General features: G+C 42.0%; 1 protein-coding gene across 1 annotated transcript in view; it reads right to left on the bottom strand.

The window, feature by feature from the left end:
• Positions 1-246: 246 nt before the first annotated feature.
• The window catches only part of lrrc4ca (leucine rich repeat containing 4C, genome duplicate a), a 65,503-nt gene continuing 46,472 nt past the window's right edge, over positions 247-19,277 (bottom strand). The window contains exon 2 of the mRNA XM_007887647.2: positions 247-2,751. Within this exon, the coding sequence (XP_007885838.1) occupies positions 785-2,701 (1,917 nt within the window). The 5' untranslated portion in view covers positions 2,702-2,751 and the 3' untranslated portion in view covers positions 247-784. The remainder of the gene's footprint in view (positions 2,752-19,277) is intronic.

Genomic DNA, 19,277 nt, shown 5'->3' on the forward strand with positions numbered 1-19,277 from the left:
TCTGTGGCACATTACTCGTAACAATATGAAAACCAAAAACCAGCTACCTTATTGAGTAAATTAGATTTGCACTATCAAAATCCTGACTGTTCATTCTCTTCGCAGTCAGGTTAATATGTTACAGAAAATTGCAAATAGGTTGTCAAACTTTGACTTCAGAATCATTAATTTAGATATTTGAAAGTACTGAAAACCAACAATAGTTTATTTATAATCTTATTTAGTATTTGAACTACAAATTCTGAGTCTAGACTTGTTTAAAAGATCATGGGTATGTGATTTTTTTTTGTATGTTTTTTTTTACATGTAAAGCAATCTTCACAGAATGGTTTGGTTTGTAAATATAGAACAAGATGGTACATGGAAAATAAAAGATTTAATATAAATCTACCTCTAATACTGCATTCCCTGTCATAACCAGTTGTAAGAGCTCATGAAATAACAGAATGAGACAAAACAGACTGAATCTCACCACTAGAATTCACCATAAAAACCCCATGTGAAACAGAATCCTTACAAAATATCGGAACAATCCCTCAGAGAATCAAAATCTCCTATGAAAAACATGGCGATGACTAAATTAATGGGCGCAGCATTGTATGTCAAATCGGTGTTTAGAATACACATAATTGTCTCTGTTTTAGATCACAATAGAATTATTTTTTAATAAATAAACCTCTTTAAAGACACTTCTTTTAAACAGTAGAGTCAGCCTTGTCCTGTTTGTCATTTGTAAATTTGTGTGTTCTTTGTGTTTTTTTTTATATAATCCTTTTTTGTTTTGTTAGATCTGTGTCTCTTGCACATTGTCCTTAGAGTTCACTCGCATCAATAATGGTTCATGCACAGAGCTGTGTATTGAGTTTATCGTGTTTACTGTATGGTTGAACGGTGCTTTGTACGAGTTATAATGGTTCATATCCTCGTGCTCTATGGCGGGCATCGTCAGGTGACTCTCCACGGCAGTACCTCGTGCGATCTCTTCGTCCACGTTGATGATCTCGATGGTCCTGATGGGAGCGTGGTGATTCTGGTGGTGGTGTTGCTTGCGCATTTTGTAAAAAATGATCAACATCACTGCCGCCATCAGCGTGATGGCTACAAAACACCCGATAATGATCTTGGTGGTTTTCATCACCTCATCCAGGCCGGGCATGACGTTGTCTCCCGCGTCAGTGATGGCCACTGTGGCCGTCTTCTCTGTCATCTTTGTGCTCCGAGGAGTCAGGGAGGTGGTCACAAAGGTCGTTTCCCAGTCGCTGAAAGGCGTGGGTCTGAACTTGTCGTCGCTCGTGTGTACCTGTATCGACGGCTCCATGGACTCCACTGTGACCGTGGTGAAGTAAGTGAACGTGCTATTTTCCGTCGCCGTCACGTTTAGTGTGGCTGAAGCCGTGGTGTTCCCTGCAGAATTACTCACCATACACGTGTACAGCCCCGTGTCCTGGACCGTCACATTAGTAAAATTTAATGTGCCGTCGTTAAGCACAGAGATCCGCACTTTGTAGGCTCCGTGAGTCATTATTGTGCCGTTTGGAGTAATCCAACTCACTGAGGTCATGGAGGTCGAAGCCCGGCACTTCAACTCTGCGGCCATCCCTTCAGTCAGATTAAGGTCCGTAGGAGCCTCGACGATAACCGGCGCGTAGCAGTTGAATTTGTTCTGGTCCAGTTCTCCGATGTAGCTGCCTTTTAAGTTAGGGGGTGTGTGGCAGCGAGCACAGCATGTCGTATTGGACGGCACTATCTCCTTTAGCCACCAGCTAAGCCACAGAATATCACAGTTGCAACTCCACGGATTGTGATGCAGGTGGACCCGCTCGAGGTGGTGGAGTGGGGTGAAGAGGTCATGAGGCAGCAAAGTCAGGTTATTGTGCGCCAGGTTCAGCTCGATCAGGGACTGGAGGTCGTCAAAGGCATTCCTCTCGATCACCTGAATCTGAGCGTGCATCATCCACAGTTTCTGCAGGTTTGTCAAGCCCTGGAAGGAGCCCGGTCGGATCTGAGAGAGACGGTTCCCCGATAGCTCCAGCTCCTCCAGCTTCAGCAGAGTCATGAGGCTTGGGATATCGCGTAGGTTACACATTCCAAGGTTCAGATACCTCAAGTTAGAAAGGCTATCAAAGGCTCTGTCCGAGATGTACTCCAGCCTTTTTAGTTCGCCTAAATCTAATCTTCTAAGCGAAGGGACTCTACTGAAAGCGTACGACGGTATGCTCTCAATCGGATTATTCCTCAACCATAGCTCTTTCAGTTTCGATAGGTATTCAAAAGCTCCACTGGGGATGGTGGAAAGGCGGTTGTCAAATAGCTCCAGGGTGTTGAGGTTTGTCAGGCCGTTGAAGGCCCCGACCTCAATCTGTCTGATGTGGTTCTTACTTAACTGCAAAATCTCCAGGTGCCTTAAATGCTTAAAGCTGTCGGATTTGATGACCTGGATCCCGTTTTCTTGCAGGTTCAGGTAGCGCGTGTTGATGGAGATGCTATCTGGCACCTCTCGCAGATTACGCCGGGTACAGATCACTTTGCTGAACTGGTTACTACAGGAGCACACAGACGGGCAGGTCTGAGCTCTGACCAGACCAGCCACCACCAGTAGTTGAAGAGCCAACAGCAGCACAAACAAGGGGTCGAGTATGGCCCTGTTAAACTTTGGACCTATCATCATCTGCTGTGGATGCAATGTCATCTTGTTCAACATTCATAATTTATTGGATGTTTGTTGTCTTAAATTCAATTTATCGCTGTAATCTGAAAAGAGAGGAGAAAAAAAACAAGGTTTAGTCTGTTGATCCAGCATGACGCTGTTCCATTCTGCATCCTAACCTGCTCTGAATCTTTTCATTCGCTGCTTTCCCAAGATGATTTCAATGTATCCTCTGAGCTACTTGTAATCAGTATCACCTAAGAAATCCTTTCAAACAGCCGAGCTGTGCAATACAGTATTTCCATAAGAATAATGCAGACAAACAGACAAGACTCATTAATACAGGATAACCAAAAAATTGTGCTATCTACCTTATCTAAAAACAAATCATAATTTTTTAAGACTTATTAGACATTGTAATGGTTTTACGACCTTTTGGTCACCCTGCACATTGTCTAATATCCTACATTAATCATTGTTCCTTTCCTGGCATCATAAACCTGGTATTTAATGTAATACCTCAGCACATTGAACACTCTCAAAGACCTCCACACAATGGGTTTTAATTTGCTAGGGCACAATAGCACGTTATCTTATTGTATGAGGGCAGCCTGCTTTGTCTGTCTACTATATGTGTATGTGTGTGTCTCCATTATTAATTGGCCTCTGCTCATATTGAATCACTGGAATAGTAATGTAGCAATGTGACATACTGGGGCACCCAATGTTACTGTTATGTGATTTTTAAATAATTTGTACCTGGATATTTGTTATCTGGGTGCTAATAACTAAGCAAGTTGTTACCCCTTGTTAAGTCATTCCATTACTCTAGACAGTGAAGGATTTCTCTCATCATGCGGTAACTTCCTTCGATAATCTAGTACAAGAGTTGCTAAGGTCTATTACAAGCCTGTCAAAATTATAATTCTTACAGATACAAAATTTCGACCCAGACAGTAAAACACTTGAGAGTAAAAATGACGTTAATAGGAAAATTACTGGTTAATGGTAAAACACAAATTTCAGTAGCAGAACGAGAGTGCTCACTAATTTAAAAAAGAGGCTACAAAGATTATGGCTGTGAACGGGCTGAAAGCTTTCACACACTCGGCAGGTTCCAATGAGTCTGTACGTCATATAACATAATGGTTTATGATACCATCAAAGCTCCTCGAGTGTGTAAAAGACCTGTAGAACACTCCCAGACGCACACTAGTCTCCACATTATCAACAGGCTCACGTAATCTAACACAGATCTGGAATCCAAGCTCCACGTTAACACCATCTAGAAAATGATGATTTACTACTCTTTAATCACCTTTGATCATCTTTTTTTTAAAAAATAGAAAATGCTTTATAAGAATATCACGTAATACCTCATCACTAACATGTGAGGCTGACTGATCACTTGCCTTCATTTAGGGAAACATCCAGGTAAAAGAGAACACAATACAGGGCAGTAGTCAATAAACTAAATCAAAATCTTATTTATTTCCAGATATTTCAGTCCAATATGTAACAGCGGCTGCTTCACCTCCTCCTTTACTGCGACCTGAAATCTCATTACCAAGGTAACCTCATCCTGTGAATCATTCTGCCCATTATTGTGCAGAATACTGTGCCAGCCCCAACGCCTCCCACCATAGAGCACACGTTTCAGTCAACTCTATCAGATGAAGTCGGAACATAAAATAGTGAATTCTTGCGGTGGTGGGTGGCTGGTAGGCACCTTACACCTGTGAATCGCTTTGAGATGTCTCAACGACGTGATAAGGTGTTAAATCAAATGCAAGGATTATTTTTAGTAGTATTATTATCTCTGAATATTGGATTATTTTACACTGGGCATGGACTTGAATCCAACGTACTGAAGGAGAGATGCTCCTTCCTCCCAGCCGCAATTAATTTGACAATTATTTTCCCAGTTTCCAATAAGTATTAGTGCCCAGGACACTCCTGCAATTTAGCACTAATTTGGCAAACTCACTGAGACAATGAAGACAGTAAGTGTGGGACATAGATATCCATACTCTATGTCACATAGTATACCATGTACGATATACATAGGTGCTTCTGTGAGCCTCGGGTGAAAGAGTAATCTTAGTCTCGAAACCTTACTAACCAATCCTCACCTGTACTAAAACTGGGTCTGCGGTGGAATGTAATCTCAGGATTGTTTCACACAATAGCCCTTGAATTGCCTTTGTTTGGTTGGGAGGAAAATGTTGGAGCAATCTAGAATTGTGCGTCCACAGTATTCACTCAAGAACAATTTTGGCCCCCCAAAAAGTTCAAAGGATTTTCATTCATCGAAGATGGCAGACACTGATGCTTTCTTTGAACTTGCAGAGTTTACAAATTTACAAACTATACAGCACAGAAACAGGCCAACTAGCCCAACCAGTCCGTGCCAGTCTGTATACAACAACTTGCATTTCAACTCCATGAGCCTCCACCCACTCCTTTCCCCCTCTCATACTCTTCTCTTCCCCCTCATGTCTGTATCTAACTTTGAATGTTTAACTACAAAATCTAACTCTAAAATATTCAGTCACTCCACTTTAACCTTTACAAGTGAAGCACTTTGAGATGTGCTCTCGCATGATAGCACGATTTCAAATGGGAGGATTATTATTACGGAAGACAGGTGTGATTTCCTGGTTATGCAAATTGGAATTTAATTTTTTAAAAAAAACATAATTGCGCTGCTAATAACAAGATATTAAAAAAAGTTAATTGCAAATAAATACTGACATTTATTGGTGTCCGCGCTGTAACTCATGGTGTGGTGACACTTTTACTCAGTGCTTTGTAACTACTGCAGTGTGATGTAGACAATGCTTAAAATACTGTCCATGTGGGCAGTGCCTCAGGTTTGTTGTTAATAATTGATCTGACAAATGTTCGTTTATTAAAGGATAGTTGAGTTCAAAGCAAGTTATCTGAGAGTCAATTCTTATGAGTAAATTGCCCCAGTGTATCAATTTAGTTGCATTAACTTTATTGGGAGCTGCTATCTTGCAGTCTGTACTTCCTTGACAGATCTGGAACCAAAAATTTGGGGTGAAATGATAATGAGTGATTTGTCAAATGAAATGCCATCAACATTGTTTTATAGAGAGACGCTGATCACATAAGGGTTGATACGGCTTGTGCTCATACTGCAGTTTGGTAAATTTAGGAAATTTGCCCTGTGGTTATGCAGGTTTATCGTAGAATTGTGCATTTAGAATATTTTTTAAACTTAAAAATACATTAGCTATTTATAGACACACAGGAACCAAATGCTCTATATATTTAGCGAGCAGAGCAGAACAGTCTTTAATCCACATCAATGAATTTGCTGCAATATGTGCTCGGAACCATCTAACCCCACCGTCCCAGTAGTGTATTTAGTGAACACTTGAGCCCAAACATGCTCAATATCTGATGCCAGGATAGAATCTGTGTGGTGAAATTCCTTGCGTTTCCTTCCACTCTACAGACCTCAATAAAGACAACATTTCATAAATTGATTTGGAAAGAGAACACTAAAGTGCTGCCTGTTTGAGCACTTCTCCAATTTCCTTCAGCTTAATCTGTCATTTAACTCGACTTTTCCAGAGAACAGACGAGGTACAAAATTATGGATAATATCCTACTATTTGTGGGTATGGACTTTGAGTGCAAAGTAGTAGTTACAATTGGTTACAAAAAAAGGCACTGCACTTGACCGATTACTGTACAGGTAGTTTTCAGGATAAATAGCAGTGCAAGATTCAGTAACATTCTCTTATGCCAGGGTACCATTACAATCTGCAAATAACCTAGGTGTACAAACAGCATTTGTGTTGGAAATTGTGGGGATTTACAGACATTCTACCAGCAGACATCCAAGAGCTCTGTGTTTTAACGTTTCAGCAACAACTTGCAGTTGGGTAGCACCTGCATGAGGGATTATGTCTGTGTTTCACAGAGTCAGTGCAGAAACCCAAGCAATGTGGGGTGGGAAGGGGCAGTACTTTGGAAGCGAAAATCAAGTTAGAAATAAACTAGAAATTCTGCTTCAGACCTGCCGCATCTCAGGAAGACGTCGCCCTGAGGTTTTTGTTTCATTTCTATTCCTCACACCCGTAAGACAGATGAGGCTTTCAGCAGTGATTCATGCTTAACCCTTCCATGTGCTGCATTACCCCACCTTCACCATTGCAGATTTATTCCAGAATTGTTTCTTGCGAACTCCAGTTGTGCTTAAAGTGTTTAAATTAGAATGTGAGTTGTTTATACAGTCCATGACTTGTGCTCTGCGAGGCTAAACTCACACAGGGTAGCCTCTCAGAGCATAAGTCACGGACCCATTGAATGTTATGGTAAATTTGACTCTGTTCAGTCAGGGTGGGGGGAGGAAGAAGAGAGAGAAGTGGGATGTTGCTCTCCTTTAAAGAGGGAAGGGGGGCAAATTCTGCGCTGGTACCAGGAAAGTCATGTTCAATAGTGAATAAAATACAACTGCAATTTAAATCCGCTTATCTTCTGCAATACACTATCAAACACATTGTTTTATTAAAAGAAAATTAGCCTCGCAATACGGGCGCTGATGCTGTACAGCTTCTTCTGGCTCCTAAACAGGTCGTACATTGCTCAACCGATTGTACTGGCAGGCAGCAACCAGCACTGCACTGTCTACCACAGAGAATGTCAGCTGCATGGTAGATGATCTGTTTGCTTTCTGATTGAATGCAAAGGCTCCCACTGCCCCAGTCACGGTTCTCCACCCGAGCAGAGAAGCAGGCTCCGCATCCCCTCCCACCTGCAGCCTGACCCCATTTTGCAGGCTGCCTGTGGGACAGGCACAGATGCGAAGGGGTCAACAGACTGTGCGTCATTCGGCCTGATGGGTCTCACAGACCGGCTGCCGAGAAGGTGGAGCAAATAATAAAAAATAAAGGAAGGGAGGAGAGGAGGGGTTGTTTAAATGAAACCATTTCTTGGAATAATGAAAGTGAAATACATAATAAAAATAACAATAATCCTTGCATTTGATATAGCGCTTTTCACGTCAGGAGGACGTCCCAAAGCGCTTCACAGAACACACTGTAAAGTGAATTGACTGTATATTTGTGGGCGAACGTGCTTTATTGTGAAACGTAACAAAATATGCGTTGCATTTTTCTGCTGCTCCCTGTGAGGCAGCAGGACCGCAGCAGTGTGAGCTCGTTCTGTCGAGCTCAGTTCCTGAATCCCCCAGGAAAGGTGGATTCCAAACACTGTGCCCTGTCAGCGCTGGTTGAAGTTAATCAGGTGCCAGAGGCTAGCCTGACACAGCAGCAAAAATAAAACACAGTTAAGTGTTTAGTTTAGCTCAGGTTTTAGGTAGACGCCTTTATTTTTTTTTACCCAGGAAAGCTGTCTACTGTATTTAGGTCTTTTTATTTAGTTCTGCTCTGATGCCCATTCCTTACGCATGTCTTGATACCACGTTCCCCCCTCTCAGGTGGGGGAGAGAGGTGGAAGGTTGCCCTCCTTTAATGGAATCAGAACGTGGTTGTGGGGACGGTGTCAAATTCTACGCTGGTACCAGGAAAGTCACAATCAATCGTGAATAAAATACAACTGCATTTTAAATCCACTTATCTGTAACACTCTTATCTTACAACAAACGTTTGCAAGTGCACATGGTTTTACAAAGTAGCCTCTAAATACTGGTACTACTTCAGCTTTCTTTTTGTTTTGTTTTAGAAAGAAAGAGAGCCTTTGCCAAGCTAACAATTCAATTTGTTGTGCACTTCTCATTTTACAAACCAGCAAAAAGTCTGGCAAGAAATGGACATTTTGGGCACCAAAGGGAGATGATGTGGATGTCACTGCTTTTCTCAATTGGCTTTTATTTCATTTATCCCCAATTTCTAATTCCCCATATTCTTCAAGACTACTCCTCGAGCAACAATTCCCTTTTAATGTATAAACTGGCAAAGTTAAACTTTTTTTTGACAGACTATAATAATAATCCCTGCATTTGACATAGTGCCTTATCTCATCGGCAAAACAATTATTGCTTGAGGTGCTTTACAGGATTTTCTGTAAAGTGTAATGACTATGTATTTGCCAGCGAACACGGCAGCCAATTTGAGCACAGCAAAGTCTCACAAACAGTCATGAAGTGAATGGCCATTTTTTTATTTGGCAGATTCTTGGCCAGGACACTGGGAGAAACTCCTTCTTTTTCAGAATAGTATCACGGGACCTTGAACAGATCCTGAACAGGCAGACAGGATCTCGTTTCAACAATCTCATCTGTAGAACGGCCCCTCTGACAACTGCAGTGTCAGCCTCGGCCATAATCTCAAAGTTCCAATGTGAGACATGGGACTTGAACCCACAATTATCTGACTCAAAGGCGAGAGTGCTGCCAACTGAGCTTGGCTGACTACAAAATAAAATCCATCAGAGTCCTACAGTGTTCCTGCATCTCGCGCCATCATGGTGCACTCCAAAAATATGTCAAGTAATTGTGGCTTCTCTCAGAAGATAGGTGGGGCAGAGAGCAACACTGCAGAGATGACCAAAATGGCACAAACAGAAGGACTTTCTGGAAGAGAAGTCTGGGCCATGTTACCGGGTATTGCCTGAGGAATAACAGAAGGTTGCTGATGTAACTGAGGTGATTAGCAAAATTCCCAGCCTTGGTTTCCACGGGAACCCTTTTGCAAAACAGCAGTATACACGACAGATCTGCCCACACTTCCCAACTTGCAAACTCTCTTTTTCAAACCGTTCCTTCCATTGTTTCGTGACGAATTGTATATCCCCTGGAACAATGTAGCCATATTACTGTGTATTATTGAACACTGCATCTTGGGAATAGCTGTTTAATCTATCGGCATTTCACCCGCTGATAAATTAGTCAGCTCTGAACCATAGAATAATGCTAAGCATCAAGTTCAATAATAATGCTTCATTTGGGTATAGCGTCTTTTACATTGGGAGGACGTCCCAAAGCGCTTCACAGGATATACTGCATAGTGCAGTGGATGTGCATTTCGTGGGCAAATGTGGTGGCCAATTTCCGCACAGCAATGTCCCACATATTCTAGGTTGTAGACACATCAAGAGCGTCAAATGACATCAAACTGTATTCATAAAACCCCAGGAAGATACATAAAGATCAGCCAACATTTAATTCACATATAGGTATACCACTGTGTAGTCTAGCCAGTGGAGCCTCATCATATCCATAAAATCCCAACCCAGGTTATAGTGAGACACAATAACTGAGTTCATTGCAACGATCTAGCTTTTCAATGCTTTCCCTACGCATCACCTACACCTACAGATCATCAGGCTACCACCGATATCACTTCTTCTTTGCTGCTCCAAGCACAAAATGACTAGTGGTGGCCATCTAATTGTCCGGAAGTTGTCCATTTTAATCAAACTCACACTTGAGTCATCCTCCTGACATAAAAGCCACGATATATAACTGCAAATTGCATTGTGTGTGTAAGAATCACTGCATGTGATATTTCACCACATTTGAAAAGGGAACAATCCACTGGCTGTGCACAGAAATCTGCAACTCACAAGAAAGTCGTAACCTTTTATCGGGCCTTCGTCGAAGGAAAAATACGCTGTCAATCAACTTTTTTAAAAAATAAAATGAGCTGGTCAACTATCTCATTAGGAATAAGACTGAAGGTTACAGAGAAACGAAAAGACAAAGTTAATCGAATATTCTGAGGAGTATGATGGTTCGTTCCTGTGCTGCTGGACTCTTCAACCATTGAAATGTCATTGATGGAAAGCGTGAGGCCAGAGAGGAATAATGGAGGCATATACTGTACATGGATAGATGGTCTTTAGTTTCACTTCATTACCTTTAAGGTCAGGGAGATATTTTACAGAACATTTCCTTCAGCAGATGAAATGCATAGGGCAAACAGTGCATACTGTGTAGAAAGAACGGGTTGGGTAATTGGGCTTTTCCCAATTGCATACTTTCTCCTTTGTGCGAAGGCAGTGATTGATAGGAAAATGGGATCACACTGGATTTTTGACAGTGACCTAACACTTGTACACTTGTTTTCAATCACTGTGTCCCTCCTGCCCTCTGCCACTCTATTCCCAAATCAATTTGCCTTACTGCCGTCAACACGTCTCTAAACCGTGCCATTGGTCAACATTTTTAAATCTCTTATTTCTCTGCATCCAAGACCCAAGCACTTTCTTCTCCATGAAGGACTATTACATGGATGGAAGCCATTTAGATAAGAGTTGCGTTAAGTGAGAATTTACATGAATAAGTTCTGGGTTAATAATAATAATAATCATCCTTGCATTTTGATAGCGCCAGAAGGATGTCCCAAAGCACTTCACAGGATACAGAATAAATTATAGTGACTGAAGGTGAGCATTGTAGGGTTAGTTTGTGCTGATGGGTGGTGGGGTGGGGTGGGGTGGGGTGGGGGAGATGCAATTCCTAAAGTGGTAAATTCCCAAGCTGATGTCTGACACAGAGCGGCTGTGCACGGAAGCTCCGTGATCCTACACAGACGTCAACAGTAAATCAGAGGGCAGTGTGCCCAGACTGGTCCTACAGAGCACCCAGCTGCCAGGATAACTGTACGATGGCACGCCGTGCTAAAGGGGTTTCATCCGGCTTGTGTGTGAACGCAAATAGAGGCGCTTTCAAATTCTCCCTCCCTCACTCACTCTGTGCAGACTCTTGGGCTCTACACGATGCCTTACCTCCAAACCAGTGAGATTCTGCCTCTGCCACTAACCACCACTAAGTGACGCATTGTGTTGGAGTTCTACGGAACATGCCACTGTACAACAACAACAAGATTTCATTTATAGAGCGCCTTTCACGTCGGGAGGACGTCCCAAGGCGCTGGACAGTTGGGTTGGGACCCGAGCAGGGGGGAAATGGTCAGGGGGAGGGAAGGGAGGGAGCGAGGAGGGGGTAGAGAGTCGAGAGGGGAGCTGAAGGCACGGTCGAAGAGAAAGGTCTTGAGACCGGCCTTGAAGGAGGAAAGAGAGGAAGCAGCGAAGGCATTGAGGGATGGAGTTCCAGAGCCTAAGGGCTGAGAGGCTGAAGGCCCGGCCACCGATGGTAGGGAGGTTAGGGCAGGCGATGTGGAGCAGACCGGAGCCAGAGGAACGGAGGGTACAGGCAGGTAAGTAGGGGGATATTAGGTTGGAGAGGTAGGAGGGAGCAAGGCCGTGAATGGCCTTGTAGGTGAGGATGAGGATCTTGAATTCGACTGTACAGTCTTATCAACAGCTTGGAGATTTATTGGATCTATTTGCGCACCAGAAAACGTTTTCAAAACTTGCTCTATATACCAGACAGCTACAATATTATTCAAGTTGATTGTCAACTTGAATAATATTGAATTGAATTGAATTTCGTTGAATTTCCTCAATCATTCCATGTCATGCAAAAGATAAATTTACTCGCTTGTTCATCACAGTGCGTCCTGGCACATGAAAGTCACAGAATGTCCCGTGTGGCAGCTTTGGCACAAGATCACGTAATTCGCTGTTAAAGACAGGGGTTGTGCCAGGCCAAAGCGATAAGATTTCAACTTCAAAACTCCCCAATCAAATGCTGTAACCAAATCTAATACAGTATGCAGCAATTTCAATATACTCTGTGAAGCGCTTTGAGACTTGATGGGGTGCTATATCAAATGCAAGGATTATTATTATTATTATTAATAATTCTCCCAGGATTGCCACATAAAGCATAAATGTGTGACACTGACACACAGGACACACTCCGTTCTATGGCACTTTGTTTTCGTAGCAGAGTCCTGAAGCTCGGTGTGACAGAAGGAATCCTTTTCGCTAAAATTCCTTCTTAAGGATTTCTTTTTGAAATCGCCACCCACTTGTTCCCGCCCCCCCACACACCCCGCCCAATATCTCTCGTGATCTGATGGGAATCAGGTCACTCAGCTATTCCAAAACCTGCCCTTCACCTCGTGCCTCCAGCCAAATAACTATTGACTCAGTGGGATTGAAGGTTGCTTCCATTATGAAATTAAATCCCTGGTGGCAACTAAGAGAAGGGACACAAGTGTGATCTTACATTTAAAAGCCTTACATCCCCGAATCTGAGTCTTTCTTACATGCGTAAAGTGCAGCGGTTACCTTCACTTTATCTCTTCCTGTCGTGATCATTTGTAAGTGGACTTTAGCAAAGACACTACGCTTAGCTCAAAGAGGATTTTCTTCCCAGCAGCGTGTTTGACTGCCTCAAACTGTGGTAACATCTGAGTCATTACACATGGTTGGACCCAATTAATGGTGACTCCACACCCTCAGCAGAGAAAGGCTCGTTCCTCATAGCTTACCCTTGTATGAAACAGGAATAGGCAATTTTTATTCCTTATCTGCAATGCAATAAATTCCACATGGAATTTAGAAATAAGCCTAGCTAATTTCCACGCCCCACTAAAGGCGCTGGAGTTTGTCTCTCTCCCCCCCCCCACATTATAGAGGCTGAGATCATCCTCAGCAAAGAATGGGAACAGAGCTAAGTGCCTTCGGGATGTGTGGCTCGGTTTTAGTCTGGTCAGCAGATTCCTCAAGTGACCAATACTGGAGGAATGGACATTAATCTAGCTAGTTTTAGAACTGACAGTGATGTACAAATCCAATCACAAAACTGCAGGATGCTGGAATGTTACACCACTATCTGGTTCTCATTGCCTGTGATGATAACTCAAAGCACTCTAGCAATAATTAGGATTGATCAACTGAATGAATTCCAGATCCAGCCACGCACTTTGAAGATCCTAACAAGTTCATGGTTCTTTGATTAAAACTGAGTGGCTTGCATTTACTCAATTAATACCTTACATTACGTTGTCAATGCTGTGCTGCTCCCTTAGTTTCTTATCAACATGCTCAACTCAACCAGAAACTGAACAGGAAAGCAGTTCAGAATCATCCCATGCCATCAGTAGCGGAATATACTGTACGACTGAGGTCAGGCCAGACACTTAAATGGACCAATTCGATGTTTGTCTATTAAGCTGAAAACAAGAAATTCTGTATTTGTGAGAATTCATAGAATCATAGAAATTTACAGAACAGAATGAGGCTATTCTGTACACTGTGTTTGCAACTGGCTCTCAGAGCAAGGTATTCAATTCACTTCACAACATATCCTGTGAAGTACTTTGAGATGTCTCAATGATGTGGTCAAGTGTTATATCAAAAGCAGGGATTATTATTATTATTATTATTCATTCAATCCCACTGCCATGCCCCTTATCCCCAATCCCGTTCAAGCTCCATCATTCTAATACATATCTGGTTCCCTCTTAAAGCCAATAGTTTACTCTGGCTCTCCCATCTTACTTGCCAGGACATTCCACAACACAACAACTCTCTATGAGTGAAAACATTTTGCCGAACTCTCCTTTCCTCCATTTTATAACTGTAGGCCCCTATTCACGAACTCTCCGACCAGTAGACCAGTTTCACATCTTTAAAACACCCCAACCTCAGTAGGAGGTTGGGGTGTTTTAAAGATGTGAAATCTATTATTTAGTTCAATATAGGAAGTTGACCATTTGTCACCATTTATTTTATTCTGATTGATTATTATTTTATTGTTGTCTAAAGATAAAATGAGCATCACACAAATAAAAAAATACTTTGATACATTAACTCAGCTCCTTACAAAATCAGCGCTTGTTTGATAGCACAGCTCTTGAAACGTGTCAATGTGACAGATATGGGAGAATAGCTACGCTGTGGTCATGGTGAAGTTCTACATCAAGGTCAACTGCCTGAGCAAGTGAGCAAAATCAATACATTAAATGTAAATATGATTCAATCGGTAGGCTCCAATATTTTTAGCAGGTCATAACTCGAAAAGTCGATCACTCGATTGCTCATAGGTCACGGAAAGTTGTCCTATTCAGGGGCCGCTTCAACACACCGCCACATGTGTACACGACCACAAAACCAAGTTATTTTTTTGCCAACTACCTTAAACACGTTCTTAAAAAAATATGCCATTTCATGAATACTCTGGAGACCTACCCTGCGTGGAGGGCGTTATATAAGTTGTTGTTGACAGCCTTTTTGAATTTCAAGCACACACGGTAAATAGCATGACACTAAAACACAACAACAACAACTTGCATCTATATAGCACTCTCTTCACATGGGTAGGGTCCCGGAGCTCTTTACAGTGATGGAGTTTGACAACTTTCGCACATCTTACTTATTACAAACTGTGCCACCTCCTCAATCCAATAGCTAACGGATCTGATAGCAGGTTAATTGATTTAGAGCATAAGCGTAGAAGAACATGGATTAGTGATTAAAAAGATTAAAAATTAAAAAGATGAATTAGACATTAGAAGAATTTTTAAATGACTAGTTTTAAGCGTAACAGACACCCAGCAAAAGCTTAGTTGTAGTTTTGCCTTGAAATCTCATCGCTTCAGTTTTCTGCACTTGGATCTGCTTTTCAGACTATCATTTTGGCATCTAAGGTGAGAATGTATGTTACCATATTGAAGTTAAAAGCAGCACAACATTCACAGCATTGCAGACAGTTTACTTGAAACGCAAGTAAAGTTATTTGTTGTAAAGAGAAACGAGCACATTGCCCTGTTCTGCACTGCAATTTTATGGGGTGAAATTTGTGACACCTTGGCTTGTGGTGATGATTTCTTATTGCTACGGGGCTGTTTTTCACTGTGGTGGGAGGGTGCGGGGATGCTGTTTTATATATTCTTTGCTCCTCTGCCTTGAGCAGCAAAACACTTCATAACTGGCAAGTCTCGTTTTGTGCCAGAGCTAAAAATATCATATCAGACCTGTCAAGTTGAGTTCGTCCACTTTTACTCAATATCCATCGAGCAATGAAAGCAGCACAATGGTTTGTAACCCTGACTTGGTTGGTGTTTTACTCACCGCACGTACTATACAAGCCATAACCCTTAACCGATTGACCTGCCAGTGAAACTGAGCCTTTCACATTTCGGTAGCATCAGCAACGCGGTGGCCTTTGACCCCAATCTCCCAACGGATGGGAGGGGGTGGAAGCTTCATACGAATGAAGTGAAAAACATGCTGACAAATTAGCTTGTTGCAACTTATCCATCCCACCCCTCGCCATCTGTCTTTTTCGTCAAATTTGCTTTTTTTCCTCCTCTATTTTACTCGCTCCGTCACCAACAGGATGACACAAGCAGCATTACTTCTTGCTTGGTCTTGGAAGGAGAGAATATTGCAATAATAAGCACGGAGTGTGCTTACCTCTCCCTGAGATGACACCTCTTACAACGCTCTGCACAATACAATCTACAGGATGAATCAATGAGTGGAAGCCAAATTGAAGCCACCCATCCAAACCACGTACAAATTGAGTGGCAGGTACGCTAATGAATCTTACTCTTGACCTTCTTGTTACGTGTCAACTGTTCCTATAGAGAACGCGTCAGGGCTCTCCACCTCTTGCCCTGCATCCTGAAGAATACTGCTGCCTCACCACAGTGCAGCGAGCACAAAGATCAGCAAACAGCTTTAAACAAGAGCAATTGTCAACTCTCTGCAACCCACATTTCCCCCCTCTTTATAGGATATTATAGGCGTCAGAAATAATGTGCTATACTAGACTGCATTAGATACTGACATTAAGATCTCTGAAATAGTCTGCAGCTCAATTTACCCTCTGGTGCTGTTAATAAGCTTATTATGTTCAATTTTTAACAGCCCACCAAAACATTTTAACATGGGAATAACTCAGGTTTGCAAATGTGACATTCTTTTTGGCCATTATAGTATAACTGGCTCTAGAATATATCAGGGGCTTAGTGCTTACTGAGTATTCCATTACAAAACATCAAATAATAATATTCCTTGCATTTGATATAATGCCTTATCACGTCGTTGAGACGTCTCAAAGCGCTTCACAGGATATACCGTTGGGGAATCAGCGACACGGAACTCAGTGTTAAGATTGTTAGCAAAGGAATGAGGGGAAATGTTAGAAGCTGGTTTCTTTTTAAGAGCTGTGGAAAACTGTCCTCGCAGCAGGTGATCCAAAATATACAGTTTTGCAGGCTACTGATCATCTCCCCATTTAATGTCAGAAAATAACAATGCAGAGAAATATCCACAAGAGACCGAACTTCATCGCACGGTAAAGCACAGTTCGTGACATCTGCATTCGTAAGAACAACGTTTGTAGGTTGCGCAACTGGTACCCGGTGAATTGTGAACCACAAGTTGGCAATGTCTGAGCAAAAGGAAGCGAGAAAATAGATATTTGCAATCTACAAACCGTGAATAGCTCAATAACTCCAATCTGCGAATAACGCAATCTCAGCCCCACTGTCATCACTCGAGTTTAACGAACACTATTATTATATTGTGCATTTTCAGTGTATTTTGTTAATGCACTCAATAAGCGAGGGTAAAGTCAAATGATATTAGGTAAGAGACTTTGCAACAATGCTAAATTTGTTACAATAGCGAATTGTATAAGCTTCATTTTCATTCCCTGCGTCTCTACAACGTCAAGACGGTAAGAATAATCCACCCCATGGAAATGTCTATAGGGCTGTTCTTTAGTTAACCCACCAGGGACCACGCTTGGAATACAGAAAGAGTTCCCTCTGGACCGGCCAGTGTTCTATCCCTCTCTAACACTACCCAACTGGGACTGGCAATCCAAGCCTACAGGTGAAGTCAATGGAGAATAGAATTCAAACTCACTGTCACATCTCCTGAAGGAGACTTAGCACTGTGGTAGTGCTGCTTTTTTAAAAAAAAATCATTTAGGAGCATGGTTAAAGATAAAGGAGGATTTTGATTAGATGCAAAATCCCAGTGGAATTGGTTTCATTCAACCCCAGAATTGTTTTGCATCTTAACAACGGCTGTGAAGTCGAGCCTCGCTGACGATATTGGAAAGCAGATGAAACTGGACTCATTTGAGGGACGGTCACATTTCAATCAAGCGACAATGAATTTAGTGGTGAGGGTTTATCTGGTGTTAGAACACCACCACCATTGGGCACATCCACTTTCTCTTCTGTTAAATAGTTTGGTATTAAAACATGTATACTTGTCTCGGGTTCTCGCGCCAAAGCACAGGAAGTAACCAATTGAAAACCCAGGAAGAAGATGCCAATATCTTCAAATATTCATTGCGAATGATTATTATTCATTACCTTTACATTATAATTATTCTGCTTTCACAAGGACTATCCGTAACCTAATGCATAATTACGTATATATTTTCTTATGAACGGAAATGTTACCTTAAGAAACATCTGGCAAACGTACATGGATATTGAGGCATATATGCATGTATTTGTGCACACATTAATTAGATGGGGGGGAATATATTTCTTCTTTATATTCACAGTTGACGTTTATTCCCCCGAATGGCTGCAGCAAAACTGGCAGCCAGAGCCCTGTGCAACTCAGTCACATTCTCTCAGTAAATCTCAGTGATATTCTCTCTCTGACAGTCTGACATACTCTCGATTTGCCGAATCCCTATTTAACAATTACATTGAAACTTTGAAGATCAGTAAGAATATCCACCTGAGAAGCTGTAGAAAAAGGGTTCAGTGTTGGAAGAATGAGCTATGAACAACGACTAGAGAAGCTAGCTACGGCTTTTCAGGCTTGAAAGGTGACATCTCAGAGGGGATCTTATAGGTATCCTAGAATTAAAATGGGATAGAGGGTGGGAGTAAACATTCTCAGATGCACCAAAACCACAGAGCAGGAGGTCACTGATTCAGCATCGCAAAGGGCAATTTCAGGCCAAGCCACTAGAATATATTCCTTTAGCTAGGAGTAATTAATAGCTGGAACAGGACAGTGGGAAAGGTAGTTGATACAGCTTGAATATTGTGACGAGAGCACAGGTGGGATGGGTGTTTGGGAGGTCAAGATCAAATAGGCTGAATGGTCTTCATCCAAACTGATCTTTTGAATACTATTTTTTGGGGGGTGGTGGTGGGGAAAAGGAAAGGTGCTAAAGGTTCTGGAATGTGTGTGTGTGTGTGTGTATTGGAAAGGGAGTGGTAGTGGTTGGAAGAGGGGTGGGTGAGAGTCGATTGATGAAGAGGAAATCATGGCACTTGGTTCCAGAAGAGCTCAGCACCATTTGAAAGCCAAGGTCAAAAGTTGGCCCAGAAAATTCAAGGCTATGATGAATCCTCATTTCACCAGCACAGTGCCTCATTAAAAGTACTGTCGTATGGGAAGACAATTCTGAAATACTGTTGAGTTGATCTTAATTGCAATCCTAGAATCCAGGAATATAAATCATGTATGAAGATTTTTAGGCTCGGTCGGTAATAGATTTGCTGTAATGCACAATTTTGTGGATTTTGCCGAGAGACTTTTAAAATTATTACTATTTGCATCGATCACTTTGAGACGGCGGCTCGACCACTGGATGCTGAGTACTGTTAATGAGGGACACTGCAGCTAGTACTATATCTTTGACAGTGATATCAAACAGCTTCATATCATCTTTAATTTCCTAATTTTTTCATTTCTATTCCTGAAGGCAACCATTTGTCTTATTGCTGCAGTATCACAATGTGGCATCTGCCTGTGTAATTGGCCATGCCTGTTCTCAGCTAAAATCAGCAAT

The sequence above is a fragment of the Callorhinchus milii genome, unplaced genomic scaffold, assembly GCF_018977255.1.
Source record: "Callorhinchus milii isolate IMCB2004 unplaced genomic scaffold, IMCB_Cmil_1.0 Scaffold17, whole genome shotgun sequence".
Lineage (NCBI taxonomy): Eukaryota > Metazoa > Chordata > Chondrichthyes > Chimaeriformes > Callorhinchidae > Callorhinchus > Callorhinchus milii.